The following is a 24378-nucleotide window of genomic DNA, read 5'->3' as shown; positions in this document are numbered from 1 at the left end:
CCCCTGACCCCTGAGGGCCAGACACAGTCCCACCCCTGCAGGGATGGGATGCTAGTTCAGGCCTGCCAGAAGTCCCCACAGAGATGCAGCCTGCGGGTGTCAAGGTCCATTAGACCTCAGCTGGCACCAGCTGAAGGCTGGCAGCTCACTAGAGTGAGGACCTCCTTCCCTAAGTCCCCTATTTTGAGCACTCTGATCTTACCCACCAGCCCCCCTCTTACCCTAAGCACAGAAATCAAGAAGAGGAATGGCTGGGCTCAGGGAAATCAGAGGTGTGCCTGCAACCACAGTTTATTGTGTATAAACCACGAAAATAACAGCTGTTGCTGGCACAAAACTAGCAGTGCTCGCCACTGCTGGGGAGGGGGGCAGTTCCAGGCTCCAGAGACCTTGTCTGGCCACCCCCCTGGGGGGCACCCAGCTTGGCTGGGCTTCGGGGAAGCGTACTGGGCTGAATGGGTGCACACAGGTAAAGCATGCAGGAGGGAGTAGAGGGGCTGAGAGGCATGCGGCCAAGGGGCATGGGGACCCAAAGCACAGAGCAGAACGACTGGGTCCCCTAACCCCCCTCAGGAAGTGCCTAGGCAGGGTGTGGCTCCAAAGCCTGCCTGCCCAAGGCTGTGGTGGAGCATTAATGGGCAGACAGAACTGGATTAGGCAGAGTTGGGGTTCGTGCCCTTGTGCCTGGGACTTGCCCTCTCCTTCAGCCTGGGAGTGTAGGGCAGGCGCAGGAAGGGGTCTCCGTGCCTGGGATATAAGACCAAGGGCAAGGCAGGGGTACGGTGGGCGGAATGAACAGGCATGGACAGGGTGGAAGTGCAGCCTTCTGCTGACTGGGGAGGTTGGAGGAGCACACAGACGGGTGAGGAGGAAGAGTTTGGGGGCAGCAGTGGCCTCCAGAGGCTTAGAGCTCAGCGCCCAGGAGGGGCCCCCAGCATCAGTCCAGCTTCGCGAAGCCCCCGATGGTGACCTTCCTCTCGGGCTTGGTGCCCACAGGCTCCTGAAGCTGTACCGCGCCCCCTCCAATGAAACAGAATGCGGGACACACGGGCCCTGAGCAGTCCAGGGGGCACTCCAGAAGCCCACGGAAGGAGACTGCGTCCAGGAAAGACACGCGGCCTCGCTCATAGTCCAGGCAGATGCCAAGGCGGGGTGGCAAGGGAACGGTGCAGCCGGGGGCAGGGCCGTCCCTTCCTGTCATCCCTGCGCCTGCCGCAGCGCCCAGGAGGATCTTGCCCATCCCAATGGTCAGGAAGGCAAAGGGTGGAGACGCCTCCACTGTGGCGTCCTCAGCCCCGCTGTCATGTCCGCTGTCAGGATCGTACCTGCAGGAAGGATGGGGAGGAGCAAGTTGGGGTGGTGGTGAGAGAGGAAGTTGGGGGGCACGGGGAGAATGAATGTCCACTTCTGGGAGCTGGTGAGCCCAATGAGCCAGTGAGGGTATGGAAGAGAAATTGTGCTGAAGAAACGGGTTAGGATATCAGGTGGGGCTAGGCCTGAAAGACGCCAGCCAGACAGGGACTGACAGAGGGCTGAGAAAATTCGCCACGGGAGATCATGTCTGGGAGTCAGGAATGGGGAAAATGGGTGTGAAAGAGAGGGCTGGGGGTCAGGAATGGGGAAAAAAAGGCTCCCGAGTAAGGTGAGAGCAAAGGGTGAGGCAGGTGTTGACTGTTGGGAAGGGTGGGATGTCTTAACGGAAGGAGATTGTAAGCACTTGAGATTGGTTTTGAAAGGGCATGGGGCAAGGCTGGAGGCAGGTCAGGTCAAGGGAAAAAGGGGTACTATGGGCAAAGGGTGTCAGGAAACAAGGGTGCAGGAAGGGGAGTGTGTGGGAGCATTGAGTAGGAGATGGGGTAGAAGAGGTGGTGGGCAGGGACACCTTCTGTCTGGGACCACAGAACGATGTTAGGGAGCTGGGGGTGGAACCAGGGCCTTCCACAGGCAAGGCAGGTGCTCTGGCTCTCTCAGCCATCTCCGGATCCAGGTGTAATGTGTGAGAGCAGAGAGAAGTGGCTCAATCAGGGGTGTTGGAGGGAAGGTTTGGTGGAGTGTGAGGGAGGGCAGCAAGGGCTAGAGATGAAGTTAGTCTGATTGACAGGTGGAGGGAAGTGGAGATGGCTCCTTTTTTTTAGTACCCCTTCCGCTAGCCAAAAACCCCCAAGTCAGTCCTCTAAGTCTTGCCAGTGAATTTACAACCTGTCCTTCCTTGGCCCCCAGCCAAGAGCCCAAACAGCTACCGGAGGCCCTCCTCTTCCCGCCCAGGCCTGCCTACCTCCAGCTCCTCCACCCTAGGGTGCCCCACCCGCATCCCTTCCAGAAAAGCCAGACCTGGGGCTGATCACGTCGGGAGCACCCTGGAAGCTCTCCTGCAGCTTGCTCTCCAGCCCCACACCCACTTTGACCAAGTAGGAGGCGGGGTCCACCGCGCAGGCCCAGTAGCTGCGGCCCTGGGTCACTGCCACGTCTCCCAGGACTACGTCCACACTCAGGTGGCAGCCGGTGAGCAGACGTTCGGCCGCCAACAGCAGTGGCAACCCGGGCAGGCTGCGCACCGCCCGCTGGTCCTTGCTGATGGCCAGTCGCTCTCGGCTGCTGCCCCAGCGGCCATCAAGGAAGAAATGTAGCACTAGGGGGAGAAAAGGTAGGGAGGGCAGGACAGAGGAGGGGCATCAGGGACCTGCAATCAGGTGCTACCTCAGTCTCATATACCAGGAGGGTTCAGGACATGGAAAGCTGGGTGTGGAGAACCAGAAGGGGCAAGCAAGAGGGACAAAGTTATCCTCAGTGGGCCCCCAAGCTTCAGTGCAGCTGAGTGGGGGTCTCCCAGACCCTGACAGATGTCTCCTCCAAACCTGCCCCTTCAATGCCACATATACTTAACCCTACAATCATGCCTCCAACTCCTAAGGATCTGCCTCCATCAGACCCTAGTCCTTCACATTTTTCTCACACCACAGAGACTGGCACACATTATAAAGAATAAGTACAACCATTGCTGGTGCGGATGTGGGAGAAAGGGACCCTCATTCACTGCTGGTGGGAATGCATTCAGGAGTTACTTCTGGCTCTGTGCTCAGAACTCATTCCTGGCAGGTTTGGGGGACCATATGGATACCAAAGACTGAACCTGGGTCAGCTGTGTGCAAGGCAAACACCCTCCCCGTTGTGCTATGGTTCTGTCCCCCATAGGAGAGAGAATTTATAGGAGAATTTATAGGAGAGAGAATTCCCATCTGGGAATCATGTTTCGAGAAGTAATATGGGGTCACTTTGTTATATTGATAGGGTTCTGTCTCCACAGCCCCACACAATCTGTTCTGGAACATTCTCTCAGGGTTCTGGAATTCCTGGTGTGGGCATTCTGCCTCCCTTCCCTCCTTATGGATCCCCCCTCACATCCCTTTGAGCCTAGTTTCCTCACTATATTGAGGGGCCTTCTTTTTTGGTTTTTGGGCCACATCCGGCAGTGCTCAGGGGATACTCCTGGCTGTCTGCTCAGAAATAGCTCCTGGCAGGCACGGGGGACCATATGGAACACAGGGATTCGAACCAACCACCTTTGGTCCTGGATCAGCTGCTTGCAAGGCAAACGCCGCTGTGCTATCTCTCTGGGCCCCTTTCCCCCCCCCCTTTTTTTTTTTGGTTTTTGAGTCACACCTGGCAGCGCTCAGGGGTTACTCCTGGCTCAACACTCAGAAATCGCTTCTGGCAGGCTCAGGGGACCATATGGGATGCCGGGATTCAAACCACCAACCTTTTGCATGCAGGAGAATGCCTTATCTCCATGCTATCTCTCTAGCCCCTCTTTTTCTTTTCTTTCTTGGTGGAGAGTTTGGACAATGCCTGACGGTGCTCAAGGGTTAAGGGTCACTCCTAGCAGTTGAGCTATAAAACTTCAAGGATTATCCATTTAACTAATAACTATGTGAGTTAAGTGTGGCCTTATCCCTTGGAAGAGACTTTTCAAGTCCAGAGAGGGTCACTAACCTGCCATACAGTTGGTGAGAGGGACAGCTAGGTTATTATTGTTTTTGGAGGGGGTGTTGGGCCACACCTGGTAGTGTTCAGGGATCACTCCTGGCAGGCTCCAAGGGCCAAATGTGGTGCTGGGATTGAACCTGGATCAGTTGTATACAAGGCAAGTGCCTTCTCTGCTGTATTACTTCCTGACCCTTGTTTATTTTGGGGTCATCCTCAGCAGTGCTTGCTCAAGTCTTACTCTTGTCTGTGTAAGAGTAAGATTTACTCTTGGGCCGGAGAAATAGCATGGAGGTAGGGTGTTTGAGGTAGGTGGTTCAAATCCCGGCATTCCATATGCCCTACCCCCTCTCCCCCGAGCCTGTCAGGAGTGATTTCTGAGCGCAGAGTCAGGAATAACCCCTGAGCGCTGCTGGGTGTGACCCAAAAACCGAAAAAAAAAATTGATTTACTCTTGAGGGGGCCGGAGTCATAGCACAGTGGTAGGGCATTTGCCTTGCTTGTGGCCAACCAGGGATGAACCCAGGTTTGATCCCCAGCATCCCGTAAGATGGGATGAGCTTTCCAGGAGCCATAGCTGAGTGCAGAATAACTGCCTGAGTGCCCCTCCACCAATAAATTTACTCTTGACTCTTGATAATAAGGGATCCTATGCAATTGCACAGATTCAACATAGGTTGGCAGCAAGCAAGGTAAGCATCTTTGCCCATTGTCCTATCTTTCTGGCTCTATTGCTGGGATTTGAACTTAGGTGATCTAATTGCATAGCTAAGGAGTATGACCAACTTTTTTGGGGGGGCCTGTCAATGCTCAGAGCTTACTAATGGCTCTGGGCTCAGGAATCACTCCTGGCAGAGCTCAGGGGATCTGGGAATTGACCCAGGATGGGTCACATTCAAGGCAAGTGCCTTACCAGCTTTACTATCATTCCAGCCCTGTGTGACCCACTCTTCGAGCCCCTCTGGGGTGCACTCACCAGGAGCTGGGGGTGTATGCAGATGCACATCCTCACTGTACTCGCCGTAGCCTGCCTTGTTGCAGCCACGGACCCGCAGCACATACACAGAGCCAGTGTCAGGGTTCTCCAGCAGGGCACTCGTGCCCCTCACCTCCTCCCGCCGCTGCCAGCGGGCAGGGCCTTGCTGGGCAGGCACGTCAGTACGGCGGAATTCAACTGTGTAGTGCCAGGCAGGTGGGGAGTGCGGGGGCAGCCGCCAGCACAGGAAGATCTGGTCATAGGCAAAGGTGCGCTGCGTATCGATGACCGGCGCCTCTGGCACTGCGGGGAGAGAAAGCAGGCTCAGTTGGGGCCTGGTCACCAGCCTGACAGGGAAGACAGGCAGGAGAGAGGGAAAGCAGCGGGGAGCCGGGGGGTGAGTGTGGGTGAGGGTGACATGGCCAGGACACATCCAGGCACTGGACATGGAGGGGTAGGGCTGAGCCTGAGGAAGCAAGGTTCAAGGGGCTAGGGGTACAAGGCCTGTTTTGACACTAGCTCTGGCCTGATGGTGGCACTGCCTTAGGGGGGGCCTGTTTTTTCTCATACCAGATAATTATGTAATTACCCTTGCATAATTGACCTTCTCTGAATAAAGAGGTGCCCCAGGGCAGGCAAAGGCAGCAGACACTGAGCAGGAAAGAGGGAACACAGAGTGGCAGAGGGAGGAACAGGAGTCAGCCAGGCAGGAGCCAGCCAGGGTGGTAGGGAGCAAGCGCAGGACAGAGGTGGAGCTCAGAGGATGTGCCAGGACAAGCTCAGAGGCTGGGAAGAGGGGAGAGAGGGTGCGCTGGTGCCTAAGGAAGGAGGGAGAGACACAGAGCACTGCTCAGCAGGGCCAGGGGCTGGGAAAGCAGAGGGAAACAGTTGGAAGAGGCCAGCTGCAGGGGAGCGGGCAGGGGGCCCGGCGGGAGGCAGGGCCCCCGGGGCAGGGCCGCTGACTTGCCTGGGATGCTCCGGAGCAGAGTCCGCAGTGGCACAGCCTACAAACAAAGAGAGGGGAAAAGCAGCGCTGAGCGAGCGCGGTGGGACGCTGTGGCCAGGTGGGCATTGTAAGAGGAGCAGGCTGGCCAGGCCGGGCAGGCGGCCTGGGAGGTTCCTGATGGGCACTGCCCCCCGGGCCCGCTGCTGGGGAGGAAGGAAGGAAGGCACTAAGTGGGCTTGGGGCCTGGCTGGCTCCTTACCTCGCAGGAAGTTCAGCTCCGTCAGCAGCTTCATCTCACGCCCCACATCCAGCTGGCAATGGCGGAAGGAGGAACTGGCAGCTGGTCGGAAGGTCTGCAGGGCCTCGGTGGCACGGGCGATCCTGGGATGGGGAGGCTAGGGTCAGCACAGCTATTAGGTGCCACCTGTTCTTGACGCTCTAGTGGGCCCACCCCTAGAGGTCAGCTGAGCCTCTGCTTTGGATCCCCATCCTCATCCCTTGGGACCAGCTGAGGGTCTGTCTGGCCCCTTGAAATTCTTTCTTAAGGTCCAGCGCTCTGGGGAGCTAGGCACCAAATTGGGCCTCCTGTGTGCTGTTCCCTCTGTCCTTGGCCCCTCAGTACCTGTGGTGCAGCTGCTTAGCCGCTTGCACAAAGCATGGCTGGTCTGTTTCTTTCAGGACCTCTTGAGCGTAGCCCACCAACCCAGAACCGTCCAGCAGGCTGCGGTGCTCCTGGAGCTGGGCGCTGAGACGGGCCAGCCGCTCCTGCTGGCAGTCCTCGATGGCCTGCAGCAGGGACGCACGCTTCTCCTCCAGCACTGCCCCCAGCCCCCGCACCAGCTGCGACACCTCCTCCTTGGCCTGCTGGCCGCTCACCTGCCCCAGAGAGCAACACCTGCTGTCTTCTTGCTTTTCAAAATCTTTTCCTTCTTAACTTTTTTTTTAATATTTGTTAGGAAGACACCCTCAGTGGCGCTCAGGTGCTATTCCTGGCAGCTCATGGGGGACCCTAAGTGTAAATCTTGTCTGTTTTCTTTTTCTTTTTTTTTTTTTTTTTGGTTTTTGGGTCACACCTGGCAGTGCTCAGGGGTTATTCCTGGCTCCAGGCTCAGAAATTGCTCCTGACAGGCACAGGGGACCATATGGGGCGCCGGGATTTGAACCGATGACCTCCTGCATGAAAGGCAAACGCCTTACCTCCATGCTATCTCTCTGGCCCCCTTGTCTGTTTTCTTTTTTCAGTCCCTTACTGTCTTCTTTATAATTTTTTTGGGGGGGTCCACAACCAGCTGTGGTCAGGACTCACTTCTGGCTTTGAGCCTGGTGGCTTGGGGACCATATGTGGTGCCAGGAATTGAACCTGAGTCAGCTGCATGCAAGGGAAGTACTCTGTTCACCTTGCTATTGTTCCAGCCAACCTTCCATTTTTTTCTTTTTTAAATTGAGGTGCCAGGATTTACATCACTGTTCAGATAGAGTTTCATGCATATAATGTTCCATCACCACACCCTCACCAACTTGTCAGTTTCCCTCCACCCTAGTCTCATTCTTTTCCTTCCCCACCTTTAAGGTCTTTTGTTTTGTTTTGGGCCACACCCAACACTGTTTAGGGCTTGGCTCTATGCTCAGGGGCCACTCTTAGTAGTACTTGAGGGACCCTAGGCAATGCTGGGATTAAATCCAGGTTAGTTGTGTGCAAGTAAGGTGTAACTGCTGTTCTAGCTCTCTAGCGTCCCCTTACTGTCTTCTTGAAGATAGCACTGCCTCACACCAGGAAGAAGACCGTAAAAAAAAAATCTGGAGGGGCCGGAGCGGTGGCACGAAGCGGTAAGGTGTCTGCCTTGCCAATGCTAGCCTAGGTCGAACCACGGTTCAATCCCCTGGGCATCCCATATGGTTCCCCCAAGCCAGGAGCAATTTCTGAGTGCATAGTCAGGAGTAACCCCTGAGCATCACCAGGTGTGGCCAAAAAAAAGGGGCAGACAGATAGCACAGCAGCGTCTGTTTGCCTTTCAAGCAGCTGATCCAGGACCTAAGGTGGTTGGTTCGAATTCCGGCATCCCATATGGTCCCCGTGCCTGCCAGGAGCTATTTCTGAGCAGATAACCAGGAGTAACCCCTAAGCACTGCCAGGTGTGGCCCAAAAACCAAAATAAATAAATAAATAAATAAAAATCTGGAGAAGGAGCCGGAGCAATAGCTCAGTGGTAGGGTGTTTGACTTGCACGCAGCTGACCCAGTATGAACCTCGGTTCGATCCCCGGTGTCTCATATGGTCCCCGAACCAGGAGGGATTTCTGAGCGCATAGCCAGGAGTAACCCCTGAACATCACTAGGTGTGGGCCCCCCCCAAAAAAAAAATCTGGAGGAATCATCCAGTCAGTCCATTCCAGCTAGGCTTAGGTTTACCCAGATGGGTGCAGCTTCCTATTTTTCTATGCCAGCCTTTCTGGATGTGCACTCCATCAGCCTGACCTGTCCAAGACACCCATGGAAAGGAGGCCATGACTGAGTCAGCACCACCTGCATCTGGGCCACCAGACAGCTGCTCACTGTCGGCTGACTCAGCTATCTGACAGCTAGTCTCCAAGTCCAGGAATATGGGACAGCCTCCACCAGCTCCTGTGGGTGCCGAGCTCCATCACTAGGGCATGCTGACCCTCACTGCCCTGGCCCCACCTTGTCTCAGGTAGTCAAGCTTGAGGCACTGCTGGTGCTGCCAACCTGGTATAACTAGCACCTTGGCACACTAGAGAACACAATGGGCCTTTTTATTTTTTATTTTTTGAGTCACCTAGGTGGTGCTCAGGGGTTCCTCCTGGCTCTGCACTCAGAAATCACTCCTGGCTTAGGGAACCATATGGGATGCTGGGAATCAAACCAAGGTCTGTCCTGGATCAGCTGTGTGCCAAGCAAACGCCCTACTGCTGTGCTATCTCTGGCCCCAACAATTAATTCTTTTTGGCCACACTGGCTGATTCCTAACTGTGCTCAGAGATCACTCCTGGCAGGGCTGGGATGAAACTGAGGTGGGCAGCATGCAAGGCTAGTGCCCTACCTACTGTCCTATCTCTCTGCCCACCCACATATGGGCATCTGGAACTTGTAGCCAGGTGATAAGGACAGGATGCACCTGCCCACACCATACCCCCACCTGCTCTCCTGCAGGCCAAGTCTCACCTCTGTGTGCCTCACAGTCTCTTCCAGCTCACAGATCTGGTTCTGCACAGTGTCTTGGTTTCCCAGAATATATGTCAAACTCTTGGTCAACTTGTCCTGGGAGGAAAAGGGGGGAGTAGTGAGCACCACTTCACAGAAATCCCTGCAGTTTAGACGTGTGTGTGTGTGTGTGTGTGTGTGTGTGTGTGTGTGTGTGTGTGTGTGTGTGTATATACATGGTGACTGCAGGTTACCACTGGAGTTGACAGCGGGGTCCTCACCTTGAGAGCCTGGTAGGCGCTGAGAACTGGTGTAATCTTATGTCCACTGTGGGTACGCCGCACCCGACAGAGTTGGCATACCAGGCGTGGGCACGTCTTGCAGTAATGGGTCACCTCTTCCTTGTGGTCTGGGCACATCAGACCCTAGGGACGGAAAGCGTCAGCAATGGCATCAAGAATATGGCACCCCCACATTCTTCCTGCGCTGCCTATGGGGGTGTGTGTGAAAGTTCCGCCGGTCATGCTTCCCCAGTGCCACCTGGTGGCACACACTGGCATCGACAGGAACTTTTCCTGTGCCCTCCAGGCATCAAAACTCCTCCGCCCTTCATCTACCTCATAGGGGTGCAGTAATAACGGAAATAAGGATGACAATTAACCTTAGCCCCGTGGCTAATGATTAACCTCATACGTCTTGTCACAATCCTCTCCCTAAAGCCTAGAATTGCACCAGGCACAAAAGTGCTCGATAAACATTTGCACAGTAAGTGAATGCACACAGACCTTCTCAGCCTACAGATAACTTTGGCAAACATGATTCCCGACTATTCACTCAGCAGCCCTGCTTGTTATGGCTCTCGTGGGACAGTGTCATCCTCATTTATCAGATGAGATAGTAACTCAAAAGTGTTCAAAGATTTGTCTGGGGCTGGAGATAAAGTTGAATGGTAGGCACATACTTTACATGGGTGAGGCTTTGGGTTCGATTCCCAGCCGCCCAAAAACAAATGAAACGACAAATGGAAACCCCACAAAGATTTGTTCAGCGCCATCTTTGCGTTTGTATTGCTGTTACAGAAGAATCAGCTTTGCAATGACACTTCCCTGCCCAATTCCCAGTGCTGAGGACTCCCTTCTCTTATTGGCACTGTACCCCCTCCCCTGCCCTGTACAAGGCTCACCTTGGGCCGGAAGGAGAGGGTGGGCAGGGTGGGTTCGTGCTGGGCCTTCTGGGTCCCCCAGGGGTGGAAGAGCTTGAAGCACTCGTTGCAGAAAGCAGCACGACACTCGGCACAGCCCTTGGTGGCCTCCAGAGGTGGAGCCTTGCACAGCTGGCACAGGACGGCCCCGCCCACGCTCACACTCTGCCGGTACCGCTCCACCACTCGCTCCAGAGTCAGGTTCCGAAACAGTCCCGCCAGGCCCCTCTCGCCCAGCTCCACATCCCCCTGGCAGGTGGGGCACGGGAATAGAACCACCTGGGGGTGCAGAGCCCCTCGCTTCCTCCCGGGGTATGTGCCAAAGCCTGCGAATGCATGGAGGGGCCAGGGAAACAGGGAATAAACATTTCAGCTCGTATTATTATTATTATTATTATTATTATTATTATTATTATTATTTTGGTTTTTGGGTCACACCCGGCTGCGCCCAGGAGTTACTCCTGGCTCTATGCTCAGAAATCATTTCTGGCAGGAACCATATGGAATGCCGGGATTCGAACCACCATCCTTCTGCATGCAAGGCAAACGCCCTACTTTCATGCTATCTCTCTGTCCCTCGTTTTTAATTTTTAATTTTTTTGAGGGAGGGGCACAGTACAATATCCAGAGCCACACACCCAACTGTAGGATTCTGAGTTCAGGGATCATTCCTAACTGTTCTCTGCAGACTCAGGCCTAAAACCAGGTCAGCTCTTTGTAAGGCAAACCTTCATCCCTACCAGCTTTCGGGACACAAAATGAGTTTGATGGGGTATCTCTTGTTGGGGTCCCCACCCTCCGACAGACAGACAGGCCAGAGCTGTTCGTTTTAGCCTATCTCCATTTCCCGAAGTCCCCCCACCATTACTCCCACTAGTCCCACCTGATTTCAGCAGCCGGTCTAAACGCTCCGGCTTGGGGAGAGTCCTGCGGGAGAGCCGGGGGCTGCGAGTGGAGGGCGTGGAGGCCGGCGAGGTGGGCTCGGAGCTGGGGTCCCCTCCGTAGCCCACGTAGCCCTGCTGGCCTAGCACTTCGCGGGCACAGGCCTGGCACACGTTGTGCATGCAAGGCAGCACCAGAGGCTGCTTGTACATCTCCTGGCACACCGGGCACAGCAGCTCCTTCTCCATGTTCTTCATGCTCGTCTGCGGAGACAGCAGGAGCTCGGAGTGGGAACCGCGGTGGCCCTGGACCCCCCGAGGATGCCCTGAGACTCATCCTTCCCTCCCTCCCTTCTGCTCCTTCTCCTCCTCCTCCATCCTCCTCGGTTCTCCCCTGCTGTAGGCCTGGGGCTATAGAGCTAGGCACCTGGGCAAGAGGTCCCTCCACCCCAGGCTGGAGGCTGGAGGATTCAGGCTGGAGGACAGAGGATGGAGGATGAAGGATGCAGGATATAGAATGCAGGATGCAGCATGGGGCACTGGGTTGCCCCCTCGCCTCCATCCAGCCCAGTATCTCTCTCGTGGGGTGGGCATGCTCCAATCACCACCATTTGGGGGTGTCTCAAGGACACCGCCCTTTCTGCAGCTCCTTGCAGCGGGACCCTCGCCCCACTTGCTGCCATCCATCTCCCCCAAACCCCAGGAGACGTCGGTCTCCCTCCATTCCCCTAGCTCACCCCGCACGTCCTGGGCCTCCTGCGGTGGCTCCGGCCTGCGGCTGCCCCAGCCCCCATCCCTCACCTGCGTCGTTGTCCCCGCACCTCCACCTCCAGGGGGGTCCCCACGCCCCCCCACTTTGCTTCGCCTCTCCCCTCCAGGCCCCCCGCTATCTGCCTCTCGCGCCCCGGGGACAGCCTTTTCCAGGCGCGGTGGGCTGCATGGAGCTCCGCCTCCTCGTCCCCCTCTTCCTCCTCCTCCTCCTCCTCCTCGGAAGTGCCCACCCCTTGGGGGGCTGCGGGGGGTCTCGGAGCGACGCCCCACCCCCACCCCTCCCTCACCTTGGTCCCTCTCCTCGCAGCCATCCCGGTCAGGGGCGCAGCTGACACAAAGGAGGGAGGTTGGGAGGGACGGGCAGGGACGGGGGAGGGAATGGGGGGGGGAACAGGGTTGGCACCGCCCCTGGGAGCGCCGGGCACGGGTTGCCATGCCAACCTCAGGCTCGCAGGCAGCCCCGCACTGGGGTGCAGTGGGGTGGGCTATCTCAGAGGGGTGCAAATTGGGAGCTGCGCCCCCCCACCCCCAGGGCGGCCCCTTCGCTCCTGATCCCCCACCTGGTTCTGGTTTTCTTGGAAAATAGCCAGGCACACAGATGCACACACATGTTCATATGCACATACATGTGTGAGCATGCACGCTCGCACCCCGACCTACTAATATTCTGCAAGCCCCTTGCAAGTCTCCAGCTCGGCAGGGGCTCCTCCAGGGTCCTCACCCAGCAGCAGATGGGTGGCACCCTAGGGCATCCCCTGCCCCCCCTCCCGGTGCCAGTCCCCCTTGCCAACCATTCTCCCCCGGCTCTGCACAACACCCTCTAGCCGGGTCTCCTCCACCTGTTCCAGGTGCCAGCCAAGCCCTCCCTCCCTCCCTCCCTCCTCATCCTTGCGACCGACCCCACCTTAACTTACACTGATGCGGACCAGTGCGTCCATGATGGAAGTGAAGGTCTGCAAATCTTCCCCCTCGGCCATGGCCCCAGCAGGCCTGTCTGCCCTCCTCCCTGGTGCCCGAACCCCAGCTGCGGCTGGCTGCGAACCCCGGGCTTAATGTCGGGAACCCGATGGTGGGGGTGTGGGGAGAGGGTTTTTTTTTTGGGGGGGGGGTGAGCTTGCCACCGCGCATGCTCCATGGACCAGCCTGGCAAGGTGCGGGGCCGGAGTAGGAGGTGGGGAAATCTGCTCCCCACGTGGTTGGCTGTCAGAAGGCGGCGTGAAGGTGGGGAGGGGGCGTGCTGGGCGGCATGGGACGGCCATGGAGGGGAAGAGCCATTTCTCGTGTTGGCATTCTGCATTGGTCCTCTACCTGCCTCCTATGAAGTGGAAGGAGAGATTTATTCAATGATTTGTTTTTGGAAGGAGAGTTTTTTTATTTTTATTTTCTTTGGGAGGAGAGTTTTACTTTTATTTATTTATTTATTTATTTTGGAAGAAGAGTTTTAGAGGAAGATGAGACTCCAGCATCCTAGGAGGACTGACTACGTGTTGACTTGGGCAAGGGTCCCTCCCCCAGATGACATTATGAATTTGGATCACTGGGGCTGGGAAGGAAAGGGTTGAGGATCAGGTGTTTGAACTGCCCTCAATAGGAAAGAAGGCGAAAGAGCGTAGGCTCAGCCGCCTGAAGCATCACAGCTTGCACCGAGAAAAGCATCCATAAGACCTCAAAGCCTGGATATTAGGGTGCACAGGTCAGCAGGGCGGTGGCCAGAGATGCTAATAGGTGCAGTACCTCCTCCTTGCAGACAGAGGGCGCGGTGGGCCAGAGATGCGCTTCGGTGCAGTATCTCCTCCTTGCCGACAGAGAGGCGCTGTGCCCTGGCGCTCGAGGGAGACAAGACTAAGGAGGGAGCGAGAAAGAGCGTCCACGTTGGGAGCTGACGCGCATGCGCACAGCCGTCCGCTCCTGGTTCGACACCCCTTTTGCTTCTTGGCCAGAGGCATCGATTGGGACCCAAGGGCGGAGCAATGATGGGTACGGAACCCCAACTGGGTCCCGGGACGTGCTCGTGGTTGGGATGGTGGTGGTGGTGGTGGGACTTGGAGCTGACCCGTTTCCCAGGCTCACTCCCGCTGAGCTGACGTGTCCTGTCTGGGTCCGAGAGGGCGGGCCTTGCTTGGGAAGGAGAAATTGTGGGGCTCCCAGGAGGAGGAATTTCTGGGGGGTCGCTTCGGGGTCTGGGGTGCTGAAGCTTGTGGCCTAAGGCCCTGGATGCAATGGGATGGATGCTTGGGATGGTAGGTCCCTCACACCCTGCTAGGGAAGCTGCCCATCACACTCATGAGTTATGGGGTTATGGGGCACCCTGACTGTGTCTGCTCGCAGTTGTAGGCACGGGCACATCGCTGGCACTCTCCTCGCTCCTGTCCCTGCTGCTCTTCGCGGGGATGCAGATGTACAGCCGCCAACTGGCCTCCACCGAGTGGCTCACCATTCAAGGGGGCCTACTGGGCTCCGGCCTGTTCGTCTTCTCCCTCACTGTATCCTCAGGGGTGCTGGCAAGAGGGGTGCTTGCAAGTGGGAAAGACCAGACACCCCCTTAGCATTGCTTCATTGCACGCCTGGCTCCTTCCTTAACCTCCTGACAAAGGCCTTCAATAACCTGGAGAACCTCGTCTTTGGCAAAGGATTCCAAGCCAAGATCTTCCCCGAGAGTAAGTCAAAAAGTTCTGCTTTTGTGTTTGAACTCTCACCTCGAACCTGCCTCTCACCCCAGTCTGATTTCCTAGCTGCTTTGAAGGTAATGGTCCGAGGAAATCTGTTTGATGCTAGGATTGGATGGAGCCTGAGAATGTTCTTGAGTTCATCATTCCTCCAGATCCTGGATGTGAAGATGAAAGAGAAGGAGATTTGAGAGCCAGAAATTTTGTTATCTTCTGGCCAGAACCTAGAGAAAGTTTGCAAGGAACCAGGCAATTGTTTTGCCTATAGCCCAGGGCAGGTATTTTGTCTGATTCAATATTAACAGAATCCTGAGTGGGAAAAACAGTACAGAAGGTAAAGCATAAACCTTGTTCATGGTCTACCTAGTTAGAGCCTTGATACTTTATAGAATCCCCTGATACATTCTAGGAGTGATCCTTGAGCATCGTTAAGTGTGGTCAAAACAACAAAACAAAACTTGGTTTGTTTTGGGGCCACATCTGGAGTTGCTCCGGGGTTATTCCCGATTCTGCCTGCACTCAGGAATTACTTCTGGCAGGCTCGAGGGACTCTATTGGATGTTGAGGATTGAACCTGGGTCAGCTAAGTCCAAGGCAAATGCTCTACCTGCTGTACTCTTACTCCAGCCCCCAAGCATATTTATATCCATTAACTTGAGATAATTGTGAAGAACCTAAGAAATAGCAACTCCAGGCTTTTTTGGGGGGGAAAGCCACACCTGGCAATGCTCAGATACTGAGGAATCACTGTTGGCAGGCTTGGAGGACCATATGGGATGCTGGGGATTGAACCCAGGTTGTTGCATCAAGACAAACGCCCTATCCTCTATGCTTATCATTCTAATCCTGTGACCCCAGACTTTTGTGGGGGTGGAGGTTAGGCTATACCTGAAAGTACTTAGGGGGTTAGTCTCTACTCTGTGCTCAGAAATCACTCCTGGCAGGCTCGGGGGACCAAGTGGTTTGTGAGGATTGAATGTAGGTCAGGCATATGCAAGGAAATGTCCTACCCGCTGCACTATCACTTTGGCCCCAATCCCAGACATTTTATGTAAGCAGGAATCCTGACTAAATTTGAACAACTTTATTTATTTATTGATTATTTTGGTTTTGGGGTCATACCCGGTGGCGCTCAGGGGTCACGCCTGGCTCTACACTAAGATATCACTCCTGGCAGGATCGGGGGACCACATGGGATGCCGGGATTTGAATCACCATCCTTCCACATGCAAGGCAAACACCCTGCCTTCATGCTATCTCTCTAGCCCCTGAACAACTTTACATTTTCTCTTTGAAATGGCTCCCTTATTGGGGCCAGAGTGATAGTACAGATCATATGATCTCCCAGGCCTGCCAGGAGCAGTTCCTGAGCACTGAATCAGGAGTAACCTCTGAGCATCACCAGGTGTTGCCCAAAAGCAAACAAACAAAAACAAAAACAAATAGCCCTTTTTTTTTTTTTTTTGGTTTTTGGGGTCACACCTGGCAGTGCTCAGGGGTTACTCCTGGCTCTACATTCAGAAATTGCTCCTGGCAAGCTCGGGGGACCATATGGGATGCCAGGATTCGAACCACTGTCCTTCTGCATGCCACTGTCCCTACCTCCAGGCTATCTCTCAGGTCCCTAGAATTGGTGATTTCATGAGTTCTAGAGAATTCAGTTTATTGAGCAAATTCATGGTTTGGTCCAGTTTTCTGGGGTGATGCTTGATGCTCTGCAGCTTCAGGCTCTGGACTATTGCCCACACTTCTTCTCCCTCCTTAGATCTTGCTTTCTGAACTTGGCCTTGTTGCAGGCCTGCAGAGCCTGTACAGCAACTCCAAGATTTCTCTCTCAGATTTTGTTTCTTTATACTGTACTTGTGGACTTCTGCAGGAGACTTTTGGGCCCTCTTTGCTTCCTCGCTGGGCATATGGGGTTTCACCCTGGCGTTCCCTCAACCTCCTGTAATCCTGCTGGAGATTATCCATATTGGTCCATATAAGCATCAAATTTCACCTTCAGACCTGCAGACACCTCTCTTCTTTGCTGTTTGCAGAGGAAAGCCAGGGCAGGGAAATCCTTGTCTCCCTGGGCAGAGTCAGTAGTGAGCACGCATCCCCTCCATCCACGTCCCATTGTCTCTTTGGACTCGCTAATGTCTTGCAAACCCCTCCAGATGACACAGGATTCAGGGGGCCCTAAAATGCTTCCAGATCCTCATGTGAGTGCCGGGGAGGTTATGTTCTGACCACCCTTCTCCTTGACCCCTCTTACCTCCACAGTTCTCATCTGCCTCTTGCTGGCGCTCTTTGCATCTGGCCTCATCCACCGGGTCTGCGTCACCACCTGGTAAGTATCTGATAGCTGGGTGAGGACCTTGATTCTGAGCCTTTGACATCTGTATTTTAACACGTAACCATTGCCATTACATAATCATTGCACCTCATCTTTAAGTGATACTGTCTCAAAGAAAAATAAGTAAGTTTGGGGTTTGAGCGATACTACTTTAGAAAGGGCACTAGCTTGCTCAGGTTTTATCCCTGACGTTTTTATTTATTTATTTATTTTTATTTTTGGGCCACACCCGGTGGTGCTCAGGGGTTACTCCTGGCTGTCTTCTCAGAAATAGCTCCTGGCAGGCACGGGGGACCATATGGGACACCGGGATTCGAACCAACCACCTTAGGTCCTGGATCGGCTGCTTTTTTTTTTTTTTTTTTTTGCTTTTTTTTTGGACCACACCTGGTGATGCTCAGGGGTTACTCCTGGCTGTCTGCTCAGAAATAGCTCCTGGCAGGCACGGGGGACCATATGGGACACCGGGATTTGAACCAACCACCTTAGGTCCTGGATTGGCTGCTTGCAAGGCAAACACCGCTGTGCTATCTCTCCGGGCCCGGATCGGCTGCTTTTAAGGCAAACACCGCTGTGCTCTCTCTCTCTGGGCCCTGACTGACATTTTATTTATTTATTTATTTATTTATTTATTTTTTGGTTTTTGGGCCACATCCGGTAACGCTCAGGGGTTACTCCTGGCTATGTGCTGAGAAGTTGCTCCTGGCTTGGGGGACCATATGGGACACCGGGGGATCGAACCGCGGTCCGTCCAAGTCTAGCGCAGGCAAGGCAGGCACCTTACCTTTAGCGCCACCGCCCGGCCCCGTTTTATTTATTTTTTTCTTATGTATTTATTTATTTTTGGTTTTGGGGGGCACACCCATTTGATGCTCAGGGGTTACTCCTGGCTAAGCGCTCAGAAATTGCCCCTGGCTTGGGGGGACCATATGGGATGCGGGGATATTGAACTGTGGTCCCTCCTTGGCTAGCTAAGTAAGGCAGACACCTTACTTCTAGCGCCACCTCACCGGCCCCTATTTTTTATTTTTATTTATTTTTTTCCCCTGACATTTTAGATGCTTCCCTAAGCCCACCAGGAGTGATCCCTGAGCTCAGAGCCAGGAGAAAGCACTAAGCACCACTGGGTGTAGCCCAAAAACAAAGACAAAAAATCCTGTTTCACATTATGGTTGTACCCCATTTTATTTATTTATTTATTTATTTTGGTTTTTGGGCCACACCCGGCAGTGCTCAGGGGTTACTCCTGGCTGTCTGCTCAGAAATAGCTCCTGGCAGGCACGGGGGACCATATGGGACACCGGGATTCGAACCAACCACCTTTGGTCCTGGATCAGCTGCTTGCAAGGCAAACGCTGCTGTGCTATCTCAACGGGCCCCTGCACCCCATTTTTTTTTTTTTTTTTTTTTGGTTTTTGGGCCACACCCTGTGACGCTCAGGGGTTACTCCTGGCTATGCGCTCAGAAGTTGCTCCTGGCTTCTTGGGGGACCATATGGGACGCCGGGGGATCGAACCGCGGTCCGTGCGCAGGCAAGGCAGGCACCTTAGCTCCAGCGCCACCGCCCGGCCCCAGCACCCCATTTTTTTGGGAAACATCCTAACATAGGGTAGAGTGATAGGGTATGTGTCTTGAAGTGACCTGGGTTCGATCCCAGACATTACATAGGGTCCTCAGTATATAAGGTACTTGTCTTATAGTCAGCTGATTCAGTTTCGATCCCTGACATCTACATGATTCCCAAAGCACTGCTAGAGTAATTTCTTTTTTTTTTTTTTTTCTTTGCTTTTTGGGCCACACCCGGCTGCGCTCAGGAGTTACTCTTGGCTCTGCGCTCAGAGATTGCTCCTGGCAGGCTCGGGGGACCATATGGGATGCCAGAAATCAAGCCTGGATCCTGGGAGTAATGTTTTTTGGGGGGTGTTTTGGGTCACACTCAGCGGCGCTCAGGGGTTACTCCTGGCTCTGTGCTCAGAAATCATTCCTGGCAGGCACGGGGGAACCATATGGGATGCCAGGATTCAAACCATAGTCCTTTCTGGATCCGCTGCTACAAGGCAAATGCCCTACCTCTGTGCTATCTCTCCGGGCCCAGGAGTAATTTCCTTTTTTTTGTTTTTTTTTTTTTTTGTTTTTGGGTCACACCCGGCGTTGCTCAGGGGTGACTCCTGACTGTCTGCTCAGAAATAGCTCCTGGCAGGCACAGGGGATCATATGGGACACCGGGATTTGAACCAACCACCTGAGGTCCTGGAGCGGCTGCTTGCAAGGCAAACACCGCTGTACTATTTTTCCGGCCCGTTTGTTTGTTTGTTTGTTTGTTTGTTTTTTTGAGCCCAGGAGTAATTTCTTAAATGCAGAGCCGGGATAACCTCTGATCATCGTCAGGTTAGCCTCAAACAGAACATATAGAATTCCCAAGGCCCTCCAGGAGTGATCTCTGAACACAGAGATAGGAATAAAATGGAATAAGACTCCTGAGCACTTCCAGGTATGGTCCAGGAACCAAAAATCAAACTGAACAATAAAAACCAATCTGGCAGAGACTCCATGACAGTTATGTGGTAGAATGCAGTGCTTCCTTCCCTCCCTTCTCTCTCCCTCCTTTGCCTCTCTTCATCCCCCTGAACCTGGGCTTGGATGCTTCCCTGGGCAGCATCAGGAGTAGCATTGGTCCCCTTTCCCTTTCCCCATAGCTTCATTTTCTCCATGGTGGGACTGTACTACATCAACAAGATCTCCTCCACGCTGTACCAGGCCACGGCGCCCATCCTCGCACCAGCCAAGGTCACAGGCAAGGGCAAGAAGAGAAACTGAGTCCATGTATTCAATAAAGTCTATTCTTTGTAGCTTGATGGGCTCTGATGTTGGGGAGTGGTAGAGGAGCATCACTCTTGGGGTTCAGGCTGGGGTGGGGGGAACCTTTCCTTGGTGTAAGTATTTCTTTTTTTTTTTTTAATTTTCTTTGTTTGTTTGTTTGTTTTTGGTTTTTGGGTCACACCCAGCAGCACTCAGGGGTTCCTCCTGGCTCCATGCTCAGAAATCGCTCCTGGCAGGCCCAGGGGACCATATGGGATGCCAGGATTCGAACCACTGTCTTCTGCATGAAAGGCAAACGCCTTACCTCCATGCCCTCTCTCCGGCCCCAAGTATTTCTTGATTGCCATCAGTGCGAGGCATCTCGCCAGGTCCTGGTGTGGCATAGGAGGTTGCATCATGAATGAAAATTGGGGATAGGTCGGGGCCAGGGGAAGACCTGATCGTCAGCAGGAGAATCTTGGGACAGGACCAAGAAAGCAGGAAGGGCCCTTGACTTCCACACTTCCCTTTTGGGGTCTCCTTGATGATGTGTCACTCCAGCTCCCCGCCTTGAGCAAACTGCCCCTTGACACCTACCCCATAACCCCTGTTTGTAGTTCCTAATAGTAGCTATGGTGTCACCCCATTTATTTATTCCTATTTAGATTAGGAAGTCTCCCTGGGTTTATCTCTGCCTTCATCTTTCTCTATTGTCTCCCAGTCTAGATTAGAACTTGCCAAGTTTTAGCAAAGCTACAGAACAATAGTCAGAAGGCCTTCAAGCTCATCCAACCCCAGCAGCTGCTTAGGGCCTGCTGTGTACCTTGGATAAGGAGGATCTTTTATCCAGAATCTTCAGCTCCTCCCCTGCATGGCCTCCCCTGTATCAGCCTCCTTGGACCAACTTGTTTTCTCCAAAGCCTCCTGAGCAGTAGAGACAATATGTGAGGCTATAGGAATAGTACAACAGGTACTATTGCATGCCTTGTATGTACCCTACTCAAATTCAATCCCCACTGCCCCATTTGACCCCCTGAGCATTATAAATGGTGCCTGAGCACCATCAGGTATAACCCCCCCTAACCCCCCCCAAACCAAAAATTTAAAAACAGCATCAAACTGGTAAGTTAGTTGAATGAAAGAATGCCTTTCAGGGGATCGGAACGGTATCGGTAGGGCATTTGCCTTGTACGCAGCCTACCTAGCACTCCACCAAATGGTCCCCAAGCCTTCCAGGGATTTTTTTTTTTTTTTTTTGGTTTTTGGGCCACACCCGGTAACGCTCAGGGGTTACTCCTGGCTATGCGCTCAGAAGTTGCTCCTGGCTTGGGGGACCATATGGGACACCGGGGGATCGAACCGCGGTCCGTCCAAGGCTAGCGCAGGCAGGTGCACCTTACCTTTAGCGCCACCGCCCGGCCCCTTCCAGGGATTTTTTTTGGTTTTTGGTTTTTGGGTTACACCTGGCAGTGCTCAGGGCTTACTCCTGGCTCTGCACTCAGAAATTGCTCCTCAGGGGACCATATGGGATTCGAACCACTGTCCTGCATTCAAGGCAAACGCTCTAGTCCATGCTATCTTTCCAACCCCAGGGGCAATTTCTGAGCGCAGAGTCAGGAGTAACCCCTGAGCATTGCTGGGTATGGCCCAAAAACCAAAAAAGAAAAGAAAAAAAAAAAAAAATGCCTTTCAGGTCAGGAGAGAGTTCAGCTGGCTAAAGAACATGCCTGGATTGCAGAGCCCCTGGGTTTGATTTCGGCACCACTTGCTTGTGCCTGCCCTTTCCAAACACAGGTTGCCCAGACAGACATCAGCCCTGCTGAGTAAAAGCCTCACTGGGCAGACTGTTGCTAGGTGTGGCCTCCAGGCATCCTGAACACTGCTTGATTAACCCAACACCCTAAAAAGTTTCTTTGTTTTAGGGCCAAACCAGGTGGTGCTTAGGGCTCACTCCTGGCTCTGCACCCAGGGATTCCTCTTTGCCAGGATTGTGGGGAACTGTCTGAAGTTGGAGACACTTGGGCTAGCTGCATGCCGGGCAAATGCCCTTTCCACTATTCTATCTTTTCATCCCCCAAATAAGTCTCTATACCAGAAGATAGGTGGGAAAAGTGAGTCTAAGGAAGTTTCTCTTTCATGCTTTTCTCTTTTGGGGGTGTAGTTTATTTGTTTTTTGGACCACACCCAGTGGTGCTCAGGGGTTACTCCTGGCAGGCTCGGGGGACCATATGGGATGCCAGGAATCGAACCCATGGCCGTCCTGAGTCAGCTGCATGCAAGGCAAACACTCTACCACTGTGCTACTACTCTGGCCCCTTGTGGGTATAGTTTGGACTGTACTGACTATAGTTTGGACCGAATACCCTGGTGGTGCCCAGGGTGTTCTCTGATCTCTATTTGGGCTCATCCCCGACTATGCTCTGGGGACCATGCATGCAGTGCCAAGGATCAAATCCAGGCCTCACACATATCCAAAGCTTGTGCTGCCGGTGTTGTTCCTTTTCTTTTTTTTTCTTTTAACCCTTCCCCCTGTGTTATTGTCCTTGTCTGCTTCCATTTCCCAAGCTAGAACCTCAGCTTCTCTGGGGGGTTGTGCAGTCTCCCCATGGGCCAGCAGAGGGCACGGCAGGTTCACAGTTCAGCATTCTCAAGCACCTCTGTGCAGGCCTAGGAGTGTTAAATGCCCTCAGCCTTTTGCAAGGCTCCTTCCTTATGGAAGCTAGTCATCGTGAAGGGTCTGAAACGTGGAAGGCTGAAGGCAGTATCAAGTCTTGCCAACAGCCACCCCTCAAGTCTTGCCAACAGCCACCTCACTCTCTTTAGACTGGAAGCTGGGTCGTAGAGATCAAGTGTATCCTTGAGAGCAAATGGCAGTTTGGGGTCAGAAATCACCCAACTGGTAGGACCAGAGAGAGCCACAGTGCAAGGCATTTTCCTTGTACCCTACCCAGGCAACCCAGGTTTGATCCCTAGCATCCCATATGCGTGAGCACTGCTAGTTGGGGGGTGGTTTTCTGTGTGTGTGATCCTCTGTGGAGAGAGTTCAACAAATGGATGGCTGCATCTTGTGTGTAGGTGCTCCAGTTCCATCCCCAACAGGGAACACTGCTAGAAGTATGGCCTCTACCTCACCCTAGCCTAGAATGGGAAGTAATCTCTGAGCACTACTAGATTTTGTTCTGAAAACATAAAAGGGGGAGGGGCAAGCCAGAATACTTATAGTGGGTGATGGGGAGGGAGAAACAGTATAGTGGGTAGGACCCTTAACCTTGCAGGCAGCTGACCCACATTTGATCTCCAGCATCTCTTATGGCACCCCTTGTAGGCCCCTAAGTTCTGCCAGTTGTGGCCCAAAACACCAACCCAAATTATTAAATAATTTTTGCACAGGATTTTACACATGTAAGGCAAATACACATCCCTGGCTCAAAATATATATATATATATATTGGGGCCTGTGAGGTGGCGCTAGAGGTAAGGTGTCTGCCTTGCAAGCGCTAGCCAAGGAAGGACAGCGACCGCGGTTTGATCCCCGGGAGTTCCATATGGTCCCCCCAAGCCAGGGGCAATTTCTGAGTGCTTAGCTAGGAGTAACCCCTGAGCATCAAACGGGTGTGGCCTGAAAAAATATATATATTGTTTGGGGAGTTCGGGCCATACCTGGTGGTGCTCAGTAGATATTCAGTGGGAGGGGGTTGGGCTTCACCCTTCAGTGCTCAAGGGCTGTTCCTGACTGTACAGAACTGACCTCTAAGGGTCTTTAGGGAACCATACAATGTGTCAGGTTTTATTTTTTTGTTTTGTTTTGTTTTTCATTTTTTAGTCATACCAGTGGTGCTTAGGGCTTATTTGTGTTCTGCACTCAAGAGATCGATTCTGTTGGGCTTGGAAGACCATGTGGGATGCTGGGGGTCAAACCTGAGACATCTGCATGCAAAGCAAATGCCCTACCCATTGTACTCTCTTCAGCCCTCTAAAAAAAATTTTTTTTTTTTGTTTTTGGGTCACACCCGGCAGCACTCAGGGGTTACATGTTCAGAAATCTCTCCTGGCAGGCTCGGGGGACCATATGGGATGCCAAGCTTTTAACCTTTGTCCTTCTGCATGCAAGGCAAATGCCCACCTCCATGCTACCTCTCTGGCCCTAAAAATACATTTTGAAAAAGGGCCCAGTGGGATTTTTCCCCAGCACCACAGAGGGTACTCCAGGAATGACCCTTGAGCACAGACCCAGGAGAAATCCTGAGCATTGTTGGGCATGATCCAAAATAAGCCCTAAGGCCTTGGTGGAGTAACTTGGTTCTAAGTTACACTTTATGGGGGGGGGAATAGGGCTCCCCAATACTTTCCAGGGGCTACCCAGATGGATGTTTTTTTGTTTGTTTGTTTTTGGGTCACACCCAGCAGTGCTCAGGGGTTACTCCTGGCTCTATGCTCAGAAATCGCTTCTGACAGGCTTGGGGGACCATATGGGATGTCAGGATTCGAACCACCATCCTCCTGCGTCTAAGTTAAATGCCTTACCTCTGTGCTATCTCTCTGGCCCCAGATGGATGTTTTATAGTTCTTGGTATAAGACTGGTAATGGATGGGATTAGGCCCTGTGCCTGTGACTGCAGGGCACAGCTCACATGCTGGGGACAGCTCAAAGGCCTTACCC

The 24378-nt window shown here is 53.5% G+C and overlaps 2 protein-coding genes across 3 annotated transcripts; one reads left to right on the top strand and one right to left on the bottom strand.

Annotated features, from left to right (window-relative positions):
- Positions 1 to 256: 256 nt before the first annotated feature.
- Positions 257 to 12974, bottom strand: TRIM46 (tripartite motif containing 46). Of its 2 annotated transcripts, none has more exons than XM_049782231.1 (10): positions 12830 to 12974; positions 11147 to 11408; positions 10246 to 10589; positions 9344 to 9487; positions 9084 to 9179; positions 6526 to 6779; positions 6163 to 6284; positions 4958 to 5260; positions 2332 to 2629; positions 257 to 1325 (listed from the first exon to the last, which is right to left on the bottom strand). In XM_049782231.1, the coding sequence occupies exons 1-10, from the start codon at positions 12890 to 12892 to the stop codon at positions 938 to 940; spliced, it is 2274 nt and encodes a 757-aa protein (XP_049638188.1). In that variant the 5' UTR covers positions 12893 to 12974; the 3' UTR covers positions 257 to 937. The 2 variants fall into 2 exon arrangements, with proteins under 2 accessions (XP_049638188.1, XP_049638189.1); XM_049782232.1 differs by lacking the exon at positions 12830 to 12974 and adding an exon at positions 12203 to 12226.
- An 810-nt stretch (positions 12975 to 13784) lies between these two features.
- Positions 13785 to 19768, top strand: KRTCAP2 (keratinocyte associated protein 2). The gene is made up of 5 exons (XM_049782356.1): positions 13785 to 13892; positions 14244 to 14398; positions 14509 to 14572; positions 16847 to 16913; positions 19616 to 19768. The coding sequence occupies exons 1-5, from the start codon at positions 13886 to 13888 to the stop codon at positions 19734 to 19736; spliced, it is 414 nt and encodes a 137-aa protein (XP_049638313.1). The 5' UTR covers positions 13785 to 13885; the 3' UTR covers positions 19737 to 19768.
- Positions 19769 to 24378: the final 4610 nt, after the last annotated feature.

The sequence above is a fragment of the Suncus etruscus genome, chromosome 10 (genome assembly GCF_024139225.1).
Source record: "Suncus etruscus isolate mSunEtr1 chromosome 10, mSunEtr1.pri.cur, whole genome shotgun sequence".
In the NCBI taxonomy this organism is placed as follows: domain Eukaryota; kingdom Metazoa; phylum Chordata; class Mammalia; order Eulipotyphla; family Soricidae; genus Suncus; species Suncus etruscus.
Note: the sequence above shows the minus strand (reverse complement) of the source record. Positions and strands in the feature narration are given on the sequence as shown.